This window comes from Haliotis cracherodii, unplaced genomic scaffold (genome assembly GCF_022045235.1).
Source record: "Haliotis cracherodii isolate W230 unplaced genomic scaffold, xgHalCrac1.p SCAF_18, whole genome shotgun sequence".
Taxonomy (NCBI): domain Eukaryota; kingdom Metazoa; phylum Mollusca; class Gastropoda; order Lepetellida; family Haliotidae; genus Haliotis; species Haliotis cracherodii.
The window spans coordinates 13461743-13485354 of NW_027266273.1; the positions used below are offsets into that span (position 1 = coordinate 13461743).

The window sequence follows — 23612 nt, forward strand, 5'->3', positions numbered from 1 at the left end:
TACCATGACCACGCCACACGCCACTCATATATCTACCATGAACACGCCACACACCACACATATATCTAATATGAACAGGCCACGCATCATACATCTCAAATCTGGCAACCACGCACTACAAACAAACACACGCCTACCATAAATACGTGACAGAGCTGCAAGCGAACAACTCACACACACACCACATACCCGTCACACACACCAGCATCCGCACATCAACACATTACATACCCGTCACACACACCAGCATCCGCACATCAACACATTACATACCAGACGCACACACTAAGCAGGGACGGAAACACAACAGTCCTACCCTAGTAACCCATACACACAGATTGTCCATAGGAATCTTCTATACGATTAGGCACCATGTATGCATCAACCTTTACCGCTATTAAAATCTCCCAGAAGACAAATGCCAAATGAAATAACTGAACGCTGCGACAAAATTTAAAATCACAATCTTCGGCTCATAACTCCTAGATTATAAACTGTGTTCATAGTAGTGGGAAACTAAGGGCATAGATGGCGAGGATTTGTTTTTAAAACAATCGATTATAGGAATGATAATATTTGTGAAATATCTCAATTTCTGAGAAAAAATGTCAATGACGTCCATCTTTAACAATTAACCAGCGAGACGCAGAGAGAGAAAATTGTTTTAAACATCTACACCTGAAATAAAATGTTCTACGGTAAGAAACGACTTATGTGTGGCAAATACCCTTTATGACCAGAGTGCATTGCACTACCACACTAAAAGTAACACAATAACTTGGTCTCCTGTGACATTTAATATTGGCAATATATCTACGTGGCGAAGCTGACACAGTCGTTGCTAATCTTCGGTTGTAGGTCAGACAGCGTGTGTAGCTCCGTCAAACCAATTCTGGAGAGAGTCACTGCAGATTGTATTAGCCTATCATGAACTGCCCGTGGGTACGATAGCTGCTGAGCAGTAACCAAAATAAGCAGGACCCTTGTGATGTGTGGTTGACATTGGGAGCTGACATAACACCACGGCTTATATCACTGATACTTCGTTGAATGAACAAGGCTCATGAGATCCCTGAAGCAGTATTTGTCGCGGACTGATATACCGTATTCGACGTAATAAGCGCCCCGCTCTAATAAGCGCCCACGGCGATATATACTAATATATTGGCTAGTGAACGATCCCAATTAGCAGCCCTTCCGATTGATCAATGTACACAAGACGTATTGATTAGTGTATGACAAGCATCCTTAATTATGGGCCATTACATTCTCGGTAAATATATTCTTCTTTGATATCATTTCAGGCTGTCAGCATAAACCACAAAATTTACATTCCTTCAACTCTGTTTTTATCTCACCAAAATTATGTTCTAATAAGAGCCCCTTATTTCTAATTTTGAGAGCGCCCTAGGCGCTTATTACGGCGAATACGGTACCCTTACTGTCTCTTGATTTTGGCGAGTGAGTGAGTGAGTGAGTGAGTGGGTGAGTGAGTGTCAGCCAAGTTACCCAGAGTGTCTTTCCGAATCACGGAGTCTTGCGTCTGACAGTCCATCCGAGTTACTACTCGATTTCATAGTTCGACGTATTTCCAGTTTGGGCTGAGGCTGCGAATCTTCATCATATGATAATTTCAGTTGTATTTTATCATTATTGAGATGAGCGACTTATGGTAACAAAGATTTTATCAGTATCGCTGAATTTAACATACTTTAGTATATATTGAAGAATAAATGAATAACCCTGACCTCACCGTTGACCCCAATGGAAATATAATAATGAGTCTAATAATTGGATGGCAGGTACATATGAGTAGTTTTATGTGACCCGTGAAGATTCGGGTTATGAAAGTTCTTCAGGAACTCATGCTTGCCGTAAAAGGCTACTAACGGTATCGGGTGGTCAGGCTCGCTGACTTGGTTGATACATGTCATCGCATCCCAATTGCATGGGACGATGCTCATGATATCAATCGCGGGAATATTGTTGAGTGCGGCGTTAAACAACACACACACACACACACACACACACACACACACACGCGCGCGCGCACGCACGCACTCTCACACACACACACACACACACACACACACACACAAAGCAGTTTTACATGTAAATTTAGCATCTCAGCAGACGCATTGACAAACCTGGCTGACCCATCAACTCACTCACTCACAGACCCACGCATAGCACGTATTACTCGACTCCCGCACAGGATAAACACTTCCGTGTCTGCTATACGGTCGCTTGGTTACCAACAAGCATGACCGTAGAATCACAACGTTTACACGTATCATGAGAGTGGACTGAACATACTGGCTCTCATGTGATCAATAACAGAGACACCTCCAACCAGTTTTACACGAAGTTATTCAACCTGTATAACCAAATACCACACCTCCCGCTCTTGACAAGGGAAACGCTCGATTCAGTGACAGTGACTGTCGTGTTCCTTCATGACTTGGTGCAAACATGGTAATTGGCAAAAACAAATGTATCAGTTTTTACTATGTATACTGAATTTCTTACATTTACGACGGAAAACGTTTGGCTTAAAATTGTGTGTCATTATTCTCCTCATTTGTTCAGTGTCACCTTTGGTTTCACCCTGTACATGAGAGTAATCTCTGTATACATAGATTTACGTATCTAATGTATATATGTCAGTCAGTCTCGATTATCTTGCCAAACAGATTACATATTGCGTCAAGGGCAAAATAGCGGTGAAAATTATATGGATGGAACACTGAAAATCAGTGATGACACCATGTGTTTACCAAAAAGTACTGCCCTACCAGTAGCAGCCGCCACACACACACTTATCGTGTTTATAAAACTACTGACACTTTTTCCTATTGTATTGAAGGTATCTTTCTGTCTCGTATTAAACGTCTATGTAGGTATTAAATTTTCCCAGTAAGACCTCATCCAGGGTATGAGGTTTTACGTTTTACTCGTAAGACCTGATGATTTGAGTAACAGATAGAATTTGGATTTAGTGTTTCAAAGGTCCAATGTTCTGAAACCGTGGTCAAGAAATTAATCATTTTTATTGTGGATGACGGGACTCCAACCTGCAACCTCACATATCGTATCAAGTTTTTTAACCCACTTTTTGTTCACTGGTACACCGAGGGCAGGTGATGAAAGAATGTTCAATTTTAGATGTCATGACTTAGTTGTGTCTATGCTGCACCTGTTTCTTTCTCTCTGACGCTTTGATCGCATTCCTTTTATCTCGCGACACACTGTATTGTTTTACTATGAGATATCTCGATATTTTCATATCTTTACTGTTATTTCTTGCATGTAGACGGTTTATAAGTGAGATAAAGCTCTCCTTTACTCGGGTTAAGTTCGCGGAAGTAAGACCTCGGCGTGCTTTATCCTTAACTGTAGATACCACTTTAAGGCCCTGTACGAAACGATTTGACACTTCCTTCAATGTCATGGTCACTTGATTCGAAGAGTGCAAACGTACACGTGCGCATTTGTATGACAAATGTGTTTACAATCCATGTTATTAGCATGGAGGGGGATGTTCAGTTGGGTTAGTCAACGTTCCTTGAATGTCCAAAGGCACTACTCTGAAGTACAAAGGAGCGTCATGTTGTACACGGGTGATCATACTTGTGGACGGGTATTCCTACCAGCTGAGATCTTCTGAAGCTGTCGATCGATTCCAGTTTCAGTGATAGTGTGCTTGGTACGGTGTCAATGTTGTCACGTTTCTAAATGAAAACGACCTGGTTTCAAGCTCAGACCGGATTGTGTGTTCTGGCCAATTTCAATATCTGCCCAGAACCGTTCTCTGTTTGAAGATTTGTATCTGGGGGTGACTGTAAAATTGTGATCCAATTTGCAAGATGGATGTAAACTAATTTCTGGAGATCAGCTTGGGTCTACTGTGTACATCTTGACACGAATATGTTGTTTAAGGCGCCTTTCTAAACAACACGTCCCAAGGGTTTGGTCGAGGCTGTAACTAGATCATGGGTCCTTTATGGGCAAATTAGGCAGGGAATGCCGACAGATATTGACATAAATCCCACCGCTTATCTAGTCGATTACCTTTCGGCTTGGTCAAGGCGCACATATTGACACGAGTTTGCGCTACCGGAAGTTGATACTTAAATGAATTGCATACACCGAGTCGGGTGCTCTCCAGGTTAGCCCGACCACGCGCAAACTGGAAAAGGACACCATCTTAGAATTTTGTTTATTTGAAATAAATACGTAGAGTTGGTTTCATAGACGTTTTATTAGAGTAGGCGATCTGCTTTCTATAGCAGTTAAGCCGTTGATCTATGGCCAAGAGACGGGACAAGAAAAACGCATCACATCTCGCGGGTCTCTTTCTGAGGAAAATATTGGTTCTGGGCCAATTAGCATCTATAGAAGCACTCCGTGGAAAATCACTTCCAAATCACATTCGAGAAATCGGCTGGGGACAAAACGGCGCGGAAAATTCATTTCTGGCCTCGTTCATATCTGTAAAAGTCGAGGCTCTGTCAACTGAACAGTACCGGGTGTTATTGACGGAGAGGCGATATTGATGTAGACCCGAGCAACAGCGCCACGTGGAAAACAGTCGAGATGTCTTCAGACACGGGAATGCACTTCTGCTTACTGGTGTGAACTGTCGTCTGCTTCACTTCGTATCGTCTGCTATCAACTCAGAGGTGTCTACACTCTCTGAAGTAAGTGTTTACATCTTGTTCCAACTGGGACATCAGTTGAGGTTTGTATTACCGAAGTTACATAACTCTGTGCTGGTGAAAGGGATATATAAGTACCGACATAAGTAAACACACACGTTATTTCATAATTTCACTGGTGTCGTTACTGAGATCCATTCATATAATTTTCACCGCTTATTCTGCCTGTTAGTCGACGTGGAATCTATTTCGGCAGAAAACTGAGACTAATTATTCTCTGGCGTTGAAGTTTGATATTTATGACGGCATTATTAACATTCATAATTGATATGTGAAAACTATATTAGTTCGATATATTCATTTCATGTATTATCCACCATCATAGTTTATGGTATTATATCTAAATTATTAGTCTTTACTAACGTCACATGGTCCTACACAGTATTAACTGTAGCTACCAGTCATCAATGGGATGAAGAAGGGTTGTTGAAAATTGAATACCAAGCACATTATTGTTCATAAACGATGATGGGTATATAAGTAAAGAGGGTGAGTTTGAAATGTGAGTGCCTTGGTATCTACATCTCGCACTTTTAAGACACAAGCGAGTATGCTCGACATGTGGAGGACATTTCCAAATTTGACGCATGAATTCCCTGTTTTGAGTTATACCATATGTTCCCGTGTTTTTTCGGGTGAACAATTGACTTGTTGTTGCCTGTGAATGTGACGGGTGCCACCGGGGCGTGTGTGTATGTGTGTTGGGGGGTGGGGTGGGGGGTGGGGGCAAATACATTGATCATCCTCCTTCTACTTAATATGAAGTGAATATATGAATGTTACCATATGCTATTTGCATCCATACGAGTTGTCGAGCCATATCCCCTCCTTTCGGGATAGGGAGGCAGTGTTTAAAGCGTTGGCTCGTTTCGCCGAAGACCTGGGTTCGATTTTCGACATGGGCATATTGATAAAGGCGACATAAAACATCATTCACTCACGCACCCACGTTTTGGACGGGTAAGTGTGATTTATTATTTTAACTTCAATTAACCAATACCGTATTTTCATATACATGACACAATTGTGTATATAATAGAAAGATGAAATTGAGCGTATATTTGATATAACTTTGATGGAAACCCCCGAAAACAGTAATGTATCGAAGTAATTACAACAACAATATACTTGAAGTGGATGACGGGTATAGTCATACATTCTATTTTGTTTAAACTCACATATGGTGACTTTATCTGAAAAGGGTTCGGGTAGGCAGGTTCAGCGTCTAATTCGTCCGATGGGGTTGATAGTTGTTCATGGTTTCAGTCACTGGTTTTCAGACTCGATCATTTCCAGGTCGCCTTGATAGAACTTGCATATGTCTGATTGCGGCGTTAAACGCCATTCACTCACTTAGTTGTCATTAAGTTCATACACGGCGCCTGTTCTGTGGACCACCGTCTCCCGGCTACGTAGGGGTGGTCGGGTAGCCTCGTGGTTAAAGCGTTCGCTCGTTTATGCTGAATACCCGGGTTCGATTCCCGACATGGGTACAATGTGTGAAGCCCATTTCCGGTGGCCCCCGCCGTGATATTGCTGGAATATTGCTAAAAGCGGTTTAAAACCAAACTCATATACTCCCGGCTACGTACAGGAACCACAATTAATGTTTTCAGGTTTTGCCTTAACTGTTCACGGAATCGGAACGTATATTACAGTAGGTATAATCAGTAGACACCGACAGTTATCAGACACCACCTGATTAATCTGTTTGCTCCATGATCAACGGGTGAAACAGTAGTCAGTGACAGCAGCTTCCCATGGGCACGCCAGGAACCTAAATATGAATGTTGGTTCGAATGCCGATTCGCCCCAATTATGTTTCTAGGTTTGTCAGCACCATACCTGGCTCCTTTGTTTCATCAAAGTGGTAAACGTCTGAAACCTGCATCGACCACTTTCGACTTCCCTCCCACATGAAGCTGACACGCCGTGATACTAGAATACTGTTAAAAGCGGCGTTGACCCCAGCTAAGTGACTTACACACTCCATGATGAGCCCTAGGTTTCTACTGATATATAATGGACTAGATGCCTCTCTGGTCATTTGTAGTTGGTGATGGCAACATTGCAAATGAGTGACTCTTGGGCCGATAGTCTCAATCTGTTTTTTACACGGGGACACGGGTGACCCAGTTGTCTTAGGCGCCGCAAATCTCTGTGCCGAGTTGCGTCCCTTAGGCACGTCAGAAACCTATGATTGTGGGTTCGAGTCCCGGAACCGATTATATTTCTAGGTTTGTCAGCTCCATACCCGTGCTCCTGGGTTTCACCGAAGTGGTAAACGTCTGAGACCTCCATCACTTCGGGCTTTCCTCCCAAATGAAGCTGACACGCCGTGATATAACTGGAAGACTGTTAAAAGTGGTGTAAAAAACATACTCTGGTTTTTAAATTGCTTTTTGAAGAGGGGCCCAAAGTTAAAACCGAACGTGGAGATTATTCGAAAAAAACATTTCCATATACCGAGAAATCCATACTTATGTATGTACGATGCCGACTTTACCATAAGTATGCTTTTTTTATGAATAATTCTCAAATATATACGTACAGGAACAAATGATGTATTTCTTCTTTGCTAGAGGGGGCGGTCGGGTAGCCTAGTGGTTAAAGCGTTCGCTCGTCACGCCAAAGACCCGGGTTCTATTCCCGACATGGGTGTCAATGTGTGAAGGCCATTTCTAGTGTCCCCCGCCATGATATTGCTGGAATATTGCTAAAAACGGCTTAAAAACCATGCTCACTCACTCTTTGCTAGAAGATCCTTGACCTGCTGCTAAATGGGTTCTGACACTTGAAACATATATGAAGTTTACGATGTACTTAATTAAGGCTTTGAATGGCACTTAGTGATGCACATAAGAAAGTCCAACTTCTATATCATGAGGAACACAGCGTCTCGGAGTATATGCTTACTGCTTCATCAGGTGAATGAGTGCTAAGTTCACCTAATGAAGTTGAAGCATGTACTTCCTCTGATTATATGTCATTTTATAAAGTTTCATTTAGTTTCAGTAGGAGTTAATTTATCATTTAGTGTGTTGAAGGCATATTATCATATTGGAAGAAGACATTTTGGTATTTTGTACCATATGAGTTGGTATCGGGCGGTCGGGTAGCCTAATGGTTAAAGCGTTCGCTCGTCACGCCGAAGACCCGGGTTCGATTTCCGACATGTGTACAATGTGTGAAGCCCATTTCTGGTGTCCCCCGCCGGGATATTGCTGGAATATTACTAAAAAGCGGCGTAAAAACCATACTCACTCACTATGAGTTGGTATCTCTGGATTAGACATTATAGGTCAACATAGCTTGTGAGGGGGCACGTTTAGAAGTGTTCACTTGGAATAGATATCTTGGGAGAAGTCATACTGTAAAAACAGCTGCCTCACTGACACATCTATATTGCTGCAGGCTTCTCTGAATCACGTCACCTAGACTGGTTCATTATCAGAGGTCTAATCGCAGGTAGTTAGTGTTGCATTGCAGTAATCACCCCTGGCGTCCAATGTGCAATTCCGTCATTAGGTTAGGTTCAGCTACTGATAAAGCCACAGTGAATGAGTGAGTTGGGTTTAACGCCGCTTTTAACAGTATTCCAGTTATATCACGGCGTGTCAGCTTAATGTGGGAGGAAAGCCCGAAGTGATGGAGGTCTCTGACGTTAACCGCTTCGGCGAAACCCACGAGCACGGGTATGGTGCTGACAAACCTAGAAACATGATAAAGACACAGACTCTGCCGGACAAAAGAAAGTATACCCCCATGTTTGATGGTGGCTAAAAATGAAACAAACAAGAAGTGGTTAATTGACGGTGATTATTTTTGATACGGGTATCACAGTTGTGTTTTGGACCTCAGTTTACAGTTTTTGGAAGAGATTCCATTTTAAGAGATTTGTAAGGTTTTTGTCAAATCAAATTTTGTGTTGTATTTCTTTGCCCACAATTCTAATAACGAAATGTCACTGAGCATAAGATAAAAACAACAACATGTGATTTAGTCATTTCACTGAGAGCGTTTTTTGCTAGATATAATTTTGTATTCGAGCGTCTTTAAGGTCATACCTGTGTGGTAGCTGTGGTCGGTTTGAGAAGCCTACATTTGCTTGGTCGCCATTACCTAGCTAGTAATGTGTAGGCGTGCGTAACCAAATCTACCATGGTCTGTAAGTTAACATAATAACTGTCCTCATTAAAGCTCCTCTCGACAATTATAGAACATTGTCCTACTCAGTTTACCCTTGATCTACACCGTGATTTTTGTAGTTTCGACTGAGTGTAAGAATCCTAAGAACACATAATCGTTCATTCTGCGCCTAATTCCGTTGTCTGTATGACCATTACCAATGACACATCGGAAGTATTGGATGTCTGGTGCATGCATTTATACTCTCCATAGCTTTGATACGACGCAGGCAACTTTAAAGCAGCTTTAACCTTTCACTCCGGAACTGAGTGAGTGAGTTGGTTTTAACGCCGCTTCCAGTTTCTATCATGGCATCTCATTGTAACAACTCAGGTCTTCTGAGGCTGAAGGGGCATATGATAGCAAAATGGTTAAATCGTTGGCTCCTTATACCGAAGACCTGGGTTCGATTCCCAACACGGATGTAATGTGTGAATCCCATGGTATCCCACGCCGTGACAATTGCTGGAAGAGCGTAAATCCCTTCACTGACTCATTTCAATGATTTGAAATAAGAACGTAAAGAAATTTCTTTTTGGAGCAGAAATTAAGCTCTATTATGTAAATTTCCCCAGACAAGTATGATTGTATGGTGTAGTCGCTGGTCATAATATAGAGTACACGTAATGATGCTATCAGTATTCGCATAAGAGTTAATCACGTTACCATTATAACGATGTCATAATTGTATTTTCTTACAAAGCAACTGTAATTGGTTGAAAGTTCCATTAAAATTGACATTTTGAAGAACTGGATCGTATACAAATAATGGTTAGAGGGAAATTTCAAAGTGTCCTACTCTTTTGCTGCAGTTCAAACGACTACCTATTAGACATTGAAGTAATAATGGTCAGCTATGATCCAGGGATAAAGCCTTGACTTTTATTATCACAATTAATTCTCAGAAAAGGACAATAACTGACTTTGATCTGATCACGTGTAGAAATAGTCCCTGAGTAGCCCCTATTTCACCAGTAAAGGGAAACTAACGCCCCTAGATCTCTTTCATCTTAGTGTTATTGTACCTACGAAAAACTCCATATCATGGCCGGAAGTGGAATGACGTCATAGAGGGCGATACCCGGATGGCACTAAAAGCCCTTTCTACGGTTTAATGGCTTCAGGACCTTGCGAGGAAAATCTTCATTTCTTAAACACACGTTGAGGAAAACAATTACTGAGTGTATACTACTTTTGTTGCTCATTTCTTACACAGCGCTGCTGTTCATTATGCAGTGCAGACACTTTGGTAATACCGGTGGTACTCCAGCAGGACATATAATCAATATAGGTCAATAAGTAAGTTTTAAAAAAACGATCCGTCGTCATGACGTCGCTCAATTACCCCCAGAAGTCAATATAATGGTTTACATGCCACATATTCAAACAATGCCCTTCAACGCTTTTATCAAATTTGCTTCCAAAAAGAAATTGATTGGTTTGCCCACCATAACCACTTGTCTCAATACAGGCAGTTTGGAAGCCAGAGAGCAGTCATTTAAAGTATTTCAAGTGGTACATGTTCGATATTTTTGAGGGTTTGTGTCACAGAACATGGCGTTTATACCTAATGGGCAATCCATGTTGTTTAGATTAATCCAAAAAGGCATATGCAAGGTATTTGTTGATTAAAGCCGTTCACCGGAAACTGCATTCGTACAATTTTTCTTAATATTCGTCACTAACGGGTGAGTAGTATAATTGTATCCAATTTTATACACACTACACAGATCGCCATGTGTCAATCAATAAGAGAAATGCTACAAAAAAATCTTAAGTAGCTTTAGAGGATTTCTTGGCGCTTTCGCGTTTCGATTTTGATCCTCTGGTTCTGGAAGTAGTTTGTTTGTTGTTTGTACGTCACAAGAATTGGAGTTGTCGGAATTGGATTTGTATAGAACTTGAATTGAGAAATATTGAAAGTTCTAAATACTTCAAGTTAGGACAGGTGAATATTCGCCACCGCGTAGAAATTGTTGAATACCTACTCTCTGTTTAAGAACAAGCTCTTACGTGAAGAGTGTCTTCATTAGTGAACGTAAAGAAAGTCTATTTATCCTGGCGTAGCTCCGATAGGATACTGTGACCTGATGTGACCTGTACAAGTGCATTCATCGAACGATTAACATCTCTACATTCTGCACTGAAGTGTGTTGAAGACGAACTTCGCTTTATGATCATAACTATTGTTGAGAAAATGTATATTCCAAGGAAATTAACAGATTATCAATCGCTTATCCATGGCAATGAGAGGCCAATGGCCCATCATTACAAGGTGTGGGCTTTGCCTCTAAGTAGCAATGCATGGTGTACGTACAATTCAATATTTCACAATAATGTCACATTTGAGGTTGAGATGTTGCAATACGTACTTCTTTGGAATATGGAATATGGAAGATTAGGTTCACACACGAGCATAAAATGAAACTATTTTTTAAGGTGACAGATGTACGGACATTTTTCTACAGACTTTCTTTTACAAATCTTTACTTCGTAATAATCTGCTGTGAACTGAGCTAGCGTGACTCGGGACTGTTTGATGGTGACCTAACCTAGATATTCTTCGAGGATATATTGTTGCTTATAGACCGTCCATCCCGACGTATATTGTACACACTGTGTTTACCATAAATGGAAACTACTATATCTGGTATGATCCCTTGGGCACGCCAGAAACCTATGATAATCATTGTGGATTCGAATCCCGGTTCGCCCCGTAGGTTTAACCAAAGTGGTAAACGTCAGAGACCTGCATCACTTAGGCTTTCCTCCCACAAAAAGTTGACCCGTCGTGATACAAGAGAAATATTGTTAAAACGGCGTTAAACCCAACTTACTCACTTACTTCAATCACAGGTGGTATACTTTAAGGACGTGTCTAGCTTTACCTCATTAAATATTTGCATTCTACAAGGCTGTATTTAGCTTTAATCCCGTAAAGATCCGGGTTTGAATTGGCCTTCAGCATCTCATGCTTGTCGTAAGAGGCGACTAACGGGATCGGTGGTCAAGCCAGATGAATTGCATAAATCGATGCTCATGATGTCAATCACTAGATTGTCTGGTCCCGACTCAATTTTTTTCAGATCTCCATATAGCTGGAAATTGTTTTAGAGGGAGTTAAACAAGAAACAAACAAGCAAACAGCGTTGTGAAAAGCTTTACGATATGTAGTATTCGTGTATATTCTGCAAGGCATAGTCTAGTCGTACACCATTTAACATTTGGAAACCTCAAGGACGTGTCTTGCTTCACAGAATTGCGTGTTCATTGACCAGGGCCGCGTGTAGTCGAACACTATTACGTATGTGTCGAGGTTTTGCAAAATAACACGTATACCACAAAGCCAAGTATCGTTCCAAAACATTATTTATATATAAATAATTACCTTGTCGTTCAAGGCCAAGTTTTAGTTTCTTCCAAGGCTCAATTTGGCCACACGTTGTGCTTTGAGTGACACAGTGCGCATTAAAGTTTGGATCTTCTCAGCTACAAATATCACTTGTCAATATACGTTTCACACATTCCATGTGCGTAGGACTTTTGGGACACATAATCACAACTGAATTAGCCGTCAGGGGACAAAACTGAACCTCGCCTTCACGTTACTTTTTTTGTAAAAGAAAAGACATGGGATTGCAACTGATCTAATTAATTCACACACGGGAAGAAGTAATACCGTGTGAGGTGGAGATCGCGAGGCTTACTGTAAGTTGCTGTCACATCCATCAGTGTATCTACAGCAGCCCTGGTCTGTCAACACGGAAGTGTAACTGTTCACCGAGTCAGATACCGGCACCAAAGGGCTCTGGTGATCAATTGACGATTTGTTGAATTACGCGAAGCAGGTTCAAGTGCTCCATGTTTAATCCTGCCTGATGAAGTGACACTGAAGACAAATCTCAGAGCAAGTCGTGTCTTCCTACAAGCGCTTGACGTCTACGGCTTAGCTTTGCTAACTGACCATGTTTTGTTTAGGCACTCCTACCTATTATGGGTAGTTGGAATGTTATTGGAACAGATGTACTGTCAAGACAATATTTAATTTAGTCTTTGAAAAGGGTATAAGCCAAGATGCAAGATCATGTACCTGCCAGGTTAATGAATATGTGATATATACTGTTGAATGTAATGTTCAAGTGAGTGAGTATGTTTTTTACGCCACTTTTAACAGTATTCAAGTTATATCGCGGCGTGTCAGCTTAATGTGGGAGGAAAGCCCGAAGTGATGCAGGTCTCAGACGTTTACCACTTCGGTGAAACCCACGAGCACGGGTATGGTGCTGACAAACCTAGAAACATAATCGGGGCGAACCGGGATTCGAACCCACAATCAAGGGTTTCTGGCGTGCCCAAGCGACGCAACTCTGCACAGCGAATTGCGGCACCTAAGACTACTGGGAAACCCGTGCCCCCTAATATTTAAGTGCAACGAGTTGTGTTTATATGAAATAACATTATATATCATTCAAGTCTCAGTAAAGCTTTCAAAAAGGTGCAATCGGTTTAATTTAACCTTGCCACGTAAACCAATCGTAAATTATCATCACCTTGGTCATATGTAAGTTGTCAGGTAAGCTACGTACATGCTGTGTTCACCTGTCTGATCTGCATCTAGTCCGTGAATTAGTCACTATCACCTACTTATAACATCAAATGACAATTATTGAAAACGGTTTTGAATACCTTCCATCGATTTCTTAAAGAGGAGGGTCATACAGAATCGTTTATATTTTATCCAGTCGTTTTCAAAAATGCAACAAAATGCCAACAAAACATCAATTTAACATGGATTGAGTCTTCCCCCCGTATCTTGCACCTTGAGTGTTCCTTCCTTTGCATCATGTTCTCAAGGACATCCGACGCATTAAACTCAGTGACTCGAACGCCACGTTCCCTAACTTGCAAAGCCAATGCCACACCAAAAGCATTATGTGACCGTTATTGTTCTTTCCTTGAGAAAGCTCCCCTAAACGACCTCCGTGTGAAGCCAATAACAGTCACCCTACACGCGTTCAGTGTTTGTGAACAGGGGCGTGTAACAGGAAGACGGTGATCTACGACCATCAGTCAGCCATGACACTCTGCACGGGGCCAGATCACTTCACAGTCATGTGATAATATACGCTGCTAATGAGATTCCAATGGCGGTCGAGCGGACACATCAGAAAATCACTTAATTGCACCAATAAGGGATCGGTAGATCGAGAGCGTCAGTGATTGGCAATAATGTGTTTTTTGGGGGCTGCTGAAAGAGATCGTAATAGATAGAAGTGGAAACCGATCTTCCCTGCGGCTGCAGCCGCTGAACAATTATGTAAAAGCTGACGTTTCGTTATGTGTGCCCCACTCAATACAGATCGAATATTGATGGCTAATTTACTGTACGAGCCTCCGTAAAAAGTCAACGATTACGGCACCATATTTTTGATGTTGGAAATCTGATTTTACGAACATTGGTTTAATTTCATCTTGCCCTCAAGAAATTCCGCAGCACTCCTTGAATACCACCAGCTCGCTATCAACGATTAATTGATTGGCATAACCCTTTGAAGCTGTGTCCTGAAGCTAAGAAAGCCATTTACGGCAAAATTGTCTTAAAATGATGCTGTACTTCAAATATTACTTTTAAAAGAAAAACGATACTTTTTGTTAATAAGCAGAGTGTAGCGCGAGAGGTGAAATTAGTCCTGAGTAGAAACCCAAACTGTTTGGCAACATGGAAATAACCCTTTGCGCTTGTATACCTCCGATAGTCCGGCCTATTTAGCCAGCGGGCAGTCGTGTTGTCCGTGTGTGTTTTTCATCAACAGGTTTGCGGTTAGAAACCTCAGAGTGAAATGTCGATGGTTGGTTGGTAATTTGCCATATACATATTATTGTGCGATGAATATTCTTAACACTTGTGTAGTGCAATTTTTCAAAACCGGAAGGGTTTGGGGATTGTGGGGTTGGTTCTTGAGGTTTGGTGTCCATGTTGTGTACAACTTGAAAAAATACCCCTGAAGATCCGGGGTAGAAAAAGTCTTCAGCCACCCATGCTTGCCGTAAAAAGGCGACTATGCTTGTAGTAAGAGGCGACAAACGGGATCGGGTGGTCAGGCTCGGTGACTTGATTGCATGTCATCGTATCCCAATTGCGTGGATCGATGCTCATGATGTCAATCACTGGATTGTCTGGTCCAGACTCGATTATTTACAGACTGCCATCATATAGCTGGAATATTGCTGAGTGCGGTGTTAAACAGCAAACAAACAAACAAAACATTGACGTACACCTTGAAATTCACCCCAGTATCACTGTCTACTGTAGGAGGCATTATATTTACAAGCAATGAATGATTTTAACACCAATAAAGCCTTCAACCAGTCATTTTACTGATAGTTAAGTACGTGTATTGCCTTCTAAAGATAATCCAAATAATGTTTTATGAAATTGTTTCAGATTTGAACTTTTGTGTTGAAAATAGCTGCATGTACCGGTGTTCTGAAGACACTCGTGACTCTCAGCAGTGTTCCTGTTTGACATTTATCTAATATTATTTCTTTGTCTTCTTATTAAGTATAAGAAGCGAGATGTTATATATTTGATCGATTCACAAATGCCAAGGTAATATTTCTTGTAAATGCCTGTGTATTGACTCGAACATTAATTAGTTATATACTGAATCGCAAAAGAAACGCCAACCCAAGTAACATTGCATGAAAAGTTGTCGTTTAAATAGCTGGGTATTTTTTTGGTCAAAATTTCTATAATTTAACATTACCTTGTCCGGAAAATGAAATTTGTTGATAAAAAACCAAAAGCAAATGACAATAAAACAGATCGCCCAAACGCATCACGGCAACGTCCATGGTAACCCGATGCACGTGAGTTCCGTGCAAATTGAAATGCACATACGTTCCCCGATTTCTTGCCCTATAAATCCACCCAGATCGGATAACATTCATTCCTTATTGAATTGCTACCACATGCCAAGATTGACAAGAAATCAGCAACACCAAGCCCGTGGACGATTGCACGCTGGACAAACCGCACGGCAAGTAGCCAATGTATTTCAAGTCCACGTAAGGACCATATACAGGTTCCAGCAACGGTACCAGACCACCAACACTATAGATGACCGACCACATAGTGGAAGACCAAGTGTCACCACCCAACTTCAGGATCCTCAGATTGTGCGACAGCATCTTCAAGATCGCTTTGTTACTGCTGCGGAAACTGCTCGACAGACCATGGGGACACACCAGCGACACATTAGTGCGGACACCATGCGTCGACGATTGACGAGCAGACACCTCAACTGTCACAGGCCACACCGAGGACCCATTCTGACACCACATCATCGCCGGGACCGTCTTCAGTGGGAAACACAGCACCAGCATTGACGCCACCAGGAGTGGAGAAGAGTCCTCTTCTCAGACGAGAGCCGATACTGTCTCTCAGCAGCAGATGGCAGAGAGAGAGAGAGAGAGAGAGAGAGAGAGAGAGAGAGAGAGAGAGAGAGAGAGAGAGAGAGAGAGAGAGTCTGGCGACGCCGTGGGGAACGTTATTCGGATTCTTGTGTTGTTGAGAGAGACTCGTGGGGTGTTCCTAGCATCATTGTGTGGGGTGGAATTAGTCTTTCACAGGAGGTCGGCCCTGTGGTCTTCCAGAACATCGGTCCAGGGAGAGGCAATGGTGTCAGCTGCTCGGTACATTGATAAAGTCTTGAGACGACACGGCATACCTCATTTGGCACGTCGCTGCAACCAAGAGTTGCCGCAACCATGATAACGCTCGTGCCCACTCTGCGAAAGCAACAAGAGAGTTCCTCCAGCAGAATGGCACCAGAACTATGCAGTGGCCTGCCCTCAACCCCGATTTAAATCCCACTGAGCACCTGTGGGACGAGATTCAAAGACGGCCGAATGACGTCCGACCAAGGCCGACAACTGTAGCTGAACTGCGTCAGGCGTTCCTCACAATGTGGGCTCAAGTGCCTCATCCATTCCATGTATCGACGTTGCACGACAGTCATCAATGCACATGGCGGACACACGAGATACTGACTTGTGATGCCATTTTCTCAGAGGCTCGTGTTGTGTTTCACTTTAAGAACATTTGACACTTAAATTTCAAGCTTGATGACCAAGTTTAATATTTTTAATATGTCTCAAAGTATGTTTACAGTGTTTGGACAAATAAGGTTTCTCATACATCTATCCAGGGTGACGTTTCTTTTGCGGTTCAGTATATATTAGTTATATCGTTTCCAACATAATTACAAATAAAAACACGGAACAGTCACGACAAACGGTTTGAGTGTGTGGGACCATTGTCACATTTTGAAACAAGAATTTAGTGTTGAAATTACAACTCTAAATACTGGAATATTAATAATCTTACAGCATCCTTTTCATCTTTTCATCAATGTACCCCTACGCCCATCACAACACAAGAAGTGTAAGGAAGAGAATATATGGATGTCAACTTCTTTATCGGGTGATGAAGGAGTAAGCATATACACCGAAACGTTGTGTTCCTCATAATAAAGAAGTTGACATCCATACATTCTCTTCCTCATGCGTATCACTTCTAAATGCCTTTCAAACACCTGATAGTGAGTGAGTATGGTTTTACGCCGTTTTTAGCAATATTCCAGCAATATCACGGCGGGGGACACCAGAAATGGGCTTCATAACATTGAACCCATGTCGGGAATCGAACCCGGGTCTTCGGCGTGACGAGCGAACGCTTTAACAACTAGGCTACCCGACCGCCCCACAAGCACCTGATAAGTAGTGTAAGTCCTTTGTGTGTCTGTGTCGTGTGTTGCCGTGTGTGCACTGTGTTTGCACCGTGTTGCACCTGAACATTTGCATGTGTTTGTGGCGGGTGCCACCGGTGGGGAAGGATACGACCACTCGAGCACCTGGTGTTAGATTATTGATTCATGAACACTTGAGTATTATATAGTCTCGAGTTGTACAACGGACACTGATTTGAGCCGATATATTTTGTGATTGTGGGGATGGTTTTGTCCGGCGTACCAAAAGGAGATGGCACCCTCCAACGGTGTAAGTGTACAAGGAGCCAGATCACAGCTGTCCTATCCAGTTATTGTGTACATCTAGTCCATGTGAGTCTAGTGTAAAGATCGTCCGCCCGGAGAGCGGAAGGGTGGTGGTTCGATGCCCGGCCACGTCATACAATAAGACGTTAAAAGATGGTACTTGTTGTTTCCCTGCCTGGCGCTCGGCATGAAGGAGGTGAAACAAGGACTGGTTGGTTCGGAGTCAGTATACTGTGTCTGAAAGGGGTATTCGTGTGGAAACTACTGCATTGTATCCCAGTGGTCTAGCACTCTAAAAGCATTAGTCCGGATTAGTACAAGCAGCCACACACACACACACACACACACACTCACACACACACGTATATATAAGTCCAGTAATCAAGAACGCGATGCCATTTCACCTCACTTCACCTCCTGTTAGTCGTCTTCTACAACGAATGCCCGCAAAACATAGAAAACGTCCCCAATCTGTCAGTGCTGTCCGTGTCACGTGCGCTTCATTAGATAAAGGCAGTTTCCAGGTAGATCCCATGATATCATTACAGGTGAAATATAGCCGCAGTGCAGGTCGTCAATGTCGGAGTGGCGGCATTAATGAGACGCCAGTAGACGGTGGAGAGAGGCATGGCATAAAGTGCTCGTTAGCTGTACCGTTGTCCTTGCCATCAACATCATTATTGCCGATATCAAAATAATAGCAATCAGACTGGCCATTATACGACAATAACAATTAACAATTACGAGCCTTTCTCAATATAGTCACCGCCCGGTGTTAACTTTTATACTTTGACGGACAGTAACTGCTTTTGAAATATGCATCACAAACAGTGAAATCTCAATAAATCTAGGGGCGGTCGGGTGGCCTCGTGGTTAAAGCGACCGCTCGTTACGCCGAAGACCCGGGTTCGATTCCCGACATGGGTACAATGTGTGAAGCCCATTTCTGGTGTCCCCCGCCGTGATGTTGCTGGGATATTGCTAAAAGCGACGTAAAACCATACTCACTCACTCAATAAATCGAAGTAAGTACCAAAATGGTTCGAGTTATCCAGATTTCAGAACAAACGTCGTGCTTGAGATTGGTTTAACGGCAGTTTGAACAATGTTTCAGTTACATTACTGCGTGTCAGACTGTTTGTTTGTTGTTTGTTGTTTAACGCCACACTCAGCAATAGTGCAGCTATATGACAGCCGTCTGTAAATAATCGAGTCTTGACCGACCACCCGATCCCGTTAGTCGCCTCTTACGACAAGCATGGGTTGCAGAAAACGTATTCTACACCGGACCGTCAGGGGTCGCGTGTCAGACTGATGTGGGAAGAAAGCCCGAAGTGATGTAGGTCTTAGACACCGTGGATGGTGTTGGCAGTTAATTGAACAATGTAACATTATGTACAGTGCCGTAAAATAAGTACAATGTACAGTTTCATTAGTCCGGTCGCTATTTAGTCCGGACGATTTCGGCTGAAAAAGTGGCCGTACGGATAAATGGTTTTCACTGTACCTGATAACATACGGGTCCATTGAAAACAGATTGACTTGTCGCGTAGACGTGAAGGTTGTCAAATATATAATCATGAATAAAATATTATGGATTCTGCCGGAGAACGAGATTAGATCGTCTTAAGCGGTAAGTGGTGTTCACGTTAACGACATTTCATTGTAAGTAGTGATAATGAATTGATCATCGCCGCTGAACCCAATGCCCTAGCGAGACATGGTCGTGAGTGGAGGGGTCTTTATGTTCACAGTCAAAATGGTCGTTTCTTTGTTCATGCCGTTCGTTAGTATTGTTAAGCTGATTAATGTATTTACGGTACATGTGGACTATAACAGATCTACAAGGCTAGGCTGCCCGCTCGATATAATTATTTGTTTGTTTATTTGCTGTTTAACGCCGCACTCAGCAATATTCCAGCTGTAAGTCAGCCTGACCACCCATTCCCGGTTGTCGCCTCTTACGACAAGCATAATCACCTTTTACGGCAAGCATGGGTTGCTGAAGACCTATTCTACCCCGGATCTTCTCGGGTCCCGCTCGATATTTAATAATGCACAGTAATGTACAATGTTAGTAGCAGTGTTAAGAGGAAGCAGTTGGAAAGGTGCATTTTGCGCGGTACAATAGATAATAGTTTGGAATATAGTCAATCTGATATGCTTTTCAGCTGTTAAAATGATTAGTTCTGTTAATGTAATTCTTCCACAGTGCTGGTAACGGATTGCTGTAATGATTATATAATATACGAGTTCCCTGTCAAAAACACCTGGTGTTGCAAAACGAGTATAGTTCTTTAACGTTTCTGTACTTATAAGCTTATATTTCAAACCGGTGAGGCAGGGCATGCTTGTTTCTGGTGTCATCACAGATTTTCGGTGATCCATTCATATAATTGTCACTGCTATTTTGCCGTTTACGCCTGAAGGGATAATCAAGCCTGGTTATTCTCTGGCGTTGACGTTTTATATTTCAAAACAATATTTCCGTTATATCACCGCAAAGCGTTATGTATTGGACTTTCCTCCCACGTTACGATTTACCAACTGGACAACTGTCAAACATATTTGACTGATCACCACTCACCACATGCGAGTGAGTGAGTGAGTATGGTTTTAAGCCGCTTTTAGCAATATTCCAGCAATATCACGGCGGGGACACCAGATCCGTGAAGATCCGGGTTAGAATAGGTCTTCAGCAACCCATGCTTGCCGTAAGAGGCGACTTGGCTTGTCGTAAGAGGCGACTAACGGGATCAGGCGGTCAGTCTCGCTGACTTGGTTGATACATGTTATCGAATCCCAATTGCGTGGATCGATGCTCATGATGTCAATCACTGGATTGTCTGGTCTAGACTCGATTAATTACAGACCGCCGTGATATAGCTGGAATATTGCTGAGTGTGGCGTTAAACAGCAAATAAACAAACCATGCCCTCAGTCGTATATACATGTATGTTTCTCTCGGTAGGCAAGAATATGAACGACGTGTGTCTTGTACCGCTTGATAGGTGAGCAAATAACATAGCTGTACCTCCTTCGTGAAAAGAAATGCTTGGTAGATTGAATTAGCAATTCCTCAATGACAAACAGCCTCATGGTATTCAGTCGGTGGTGCAGCCATGTGATATTCATGTCATACAAGGGATGTTTTTAAAGTTATAAGTAGCCGCTCTGAAGGCTCCTGAGGACTCATTTCTTGAGAAGGATCTATTATCCAACCTTTTCACCTCCCCAGAGGGCAGTGGAAACATTCTACTTGTTCGTGACACTGCATGTTTCCAGTGCTTGCTGCAAATATCAGTGTCTGTACAAACATGGACTTTCTCCTTGCGGTGGCCCTTGTGCTTGCCTATCTCACACGTTCATTGTGTTAGAATGTCTGCACAAAACCATTTGCATGCTATTACGACGTTAGATCGTATACCGTATTTCAATTTATGAACGCCGATAATGTTTAAAGAAGACCAGTCCTGAGAAAGCTAAGCGATATACTAAACTGCTTGGCAAAAGAACGTATACACCATGTTTGATGGTGGTAAAAATGAAACTTACAAGAAATGGTTAGTCGTTGGTGATGTACTTGATATGGGTATCATAGTTGTGTTTTCTGAGTTTGCAGTGTTTCGGCGACTGTTTTCAGCCCAGTAACGTTTTGATAACCTGTGTAATGTTGTGGTCTAATCCAATTTTCAAGTGTATACTTTCTTATACACTTACTTTATTATTATACCGTCAGTTTATCAAACGCCGGAGGTCTAATGCACGCCATTAAGCCAAATGTGATATGCACATGTACACGACATGTTGACATTTTCTTGCTATAAAAGGTATACAACATTGTATTCACCTATTCACCATATCAATTTGCTTTGTTGATACATGTCATCGTATCCGAATTTCGTAGATCGACGCTCATGATGTTAATCACTGGACTGTCTGGTATAGATTTACAAACCACCGTCTGACAGCTAGAATATTGCTGAGTGCAGTGTTAAAAACAAATCGACAAACAATTTGAAATCATTCCAGTGAGTCGCAAAATATAAACATAGTTCCGCCAATTCCATATATACATTAATTAAAATATGGGTTAATGTAGGCATACATAATTGACTGCCAATTTGTGAAAAATAACGGATCGTTTAAGCATTAGAGTGTGGTCACAGATGTGCTGTACCGTCGTATAATAACATTCACTTACTCACTATTATAATGAATGATACATGACTGCGTTCCTGTTTCCAGGATGAAGGCTCCGATCACCGCCATTCTGATTATCATCGTCCTATCCAGTGTCGCGAGCTGTAAGCGAATCCCTAGAAACCGGAACCGGAACAGAGGGGGGCCCGTGAAAGACGCAGCCGCACTGGAGAACGAAGTGGATGGGCAGTGCGAGTTGGAGATCGCCTGCAAGGGGGAGCGTCTTATACCCCTCAGCCTCCCCATCAAGGGCCCAAAAGGACCGTCGGGGAAACCAGGAGCCAAGGGGGACCCAGGAGAACCAGGAGTGCCGGGGTTGCCGGGGATACCAGGTATTTATAATTTATTGGTCGTAGTGTTTTCAAGTTGTTTGGCAAAGACCCAGATGCACGGAAGCCTTTTAGGGCCATTTAATTTTTATTTCGTTCTTGAAATTTCAAGATGTTATGTTGAAATTTCAAGATAATAAGTTGAAATTTCAAGATAATAAGTTGAAATTTCAAGATACATAAGTTGAAATTTCACCATTCATAAGTTGAAATTTCAAGATACTAAGATGAAATTTCAAACTATGCTTGTTATTGTATAAGACGACAACTTGGACTGGGTGGTCAGGCTGAGTGACCTTGTTTATTGCATGCCATAGTATACCGACGGGGAGGAGGCTCTCAATACCAGGCTGCCGTTACATGCCCGCAATACTGAGTCCTGCTATAACAAATGATCAAACAACTGTTTTGACACGAGGCTATTGCCTGGACGAACTCGAGCTGAAAAAAAAGATTCTTTGTAGCCGACCTACACTTTCACTCAGTTGCAGCTTGAAGGGTAAGACATGCCTAACTGGTGTCATTGTGTATGTTTTTAAAGATTTACGAGTACAGGTTTGTAAGAATGAGAATTGATCCAACATTTTGATCTCACGCGGAAAACTGTACTTACGAATTTTCTTCAATATGTTTTCGCTTATGGCGATACAAAACTAGAAGCTATTTTACACACTGTATAAATCCGCGAGTGATCTCTATTCACCTTAAAACAACATAATAAGTAAAATCAATTCTTATCAATTAATATGTTAACAATAATTTCACAGACTGCTTATTTTATCAGTAGCATCAAGAAAACTATTGACAGCAATACGAAATCATCGAGACATCGTTTAGCACAATGATGAAATACAAGCCCCGACCTTTCTCTTATCAGCAAATCAGGAAATATGATTCCATTAGTGGGCGTGGCCTTACTTTATCGTTTTGCAAAATAATGGCACGGAATCATTTGCAATCTATTTGTACAGCTATTATCCCTATTTTGACTTGTACCATATGTTATCGTGTTGTTTCAACAATTTGAAGAATTGACTTGCCTTTGCATGTATTTGAAACAGGTGCCACCGGTGGGGCAGGATATGCTCACCTTTTCGCGAACACCTGGTTTCATCACG

The 23612-nt window shown here is 42.1% G+C and overlaps 1 protein-coding gene across 4 annotated transcripts in view; it reads left to right on the forward strand.

Annotated features, from left to right (window-relative positions):
• LOC139465784 (C1q-related factor-like) overlaps positions 1-23612 on the forward strand; it is a 68700-nt gene that overhangs the window by 29739 nt on the left and 15349 nt on the right. For 2 of the 4 annotated variants that reach the window (XM_071247695.1, XM_071247693.1), the window contains exon 2: positions 22211-22497. In XM_071247695.1, coding sequence (XP_071103796.1) covers positions 22212-22497 — 286 coding nt within the window. In that variant the 5' untranslated portion in view covers position 22211. Of the gene's footprint in view, positions 1-4413; positions 4742-22210; positions 22498-23612 lie in introns of those variants that run through there. The other 2 variants (XM_071247696.1, XM_071247694.1) reach the window with 2 other exon arrangements.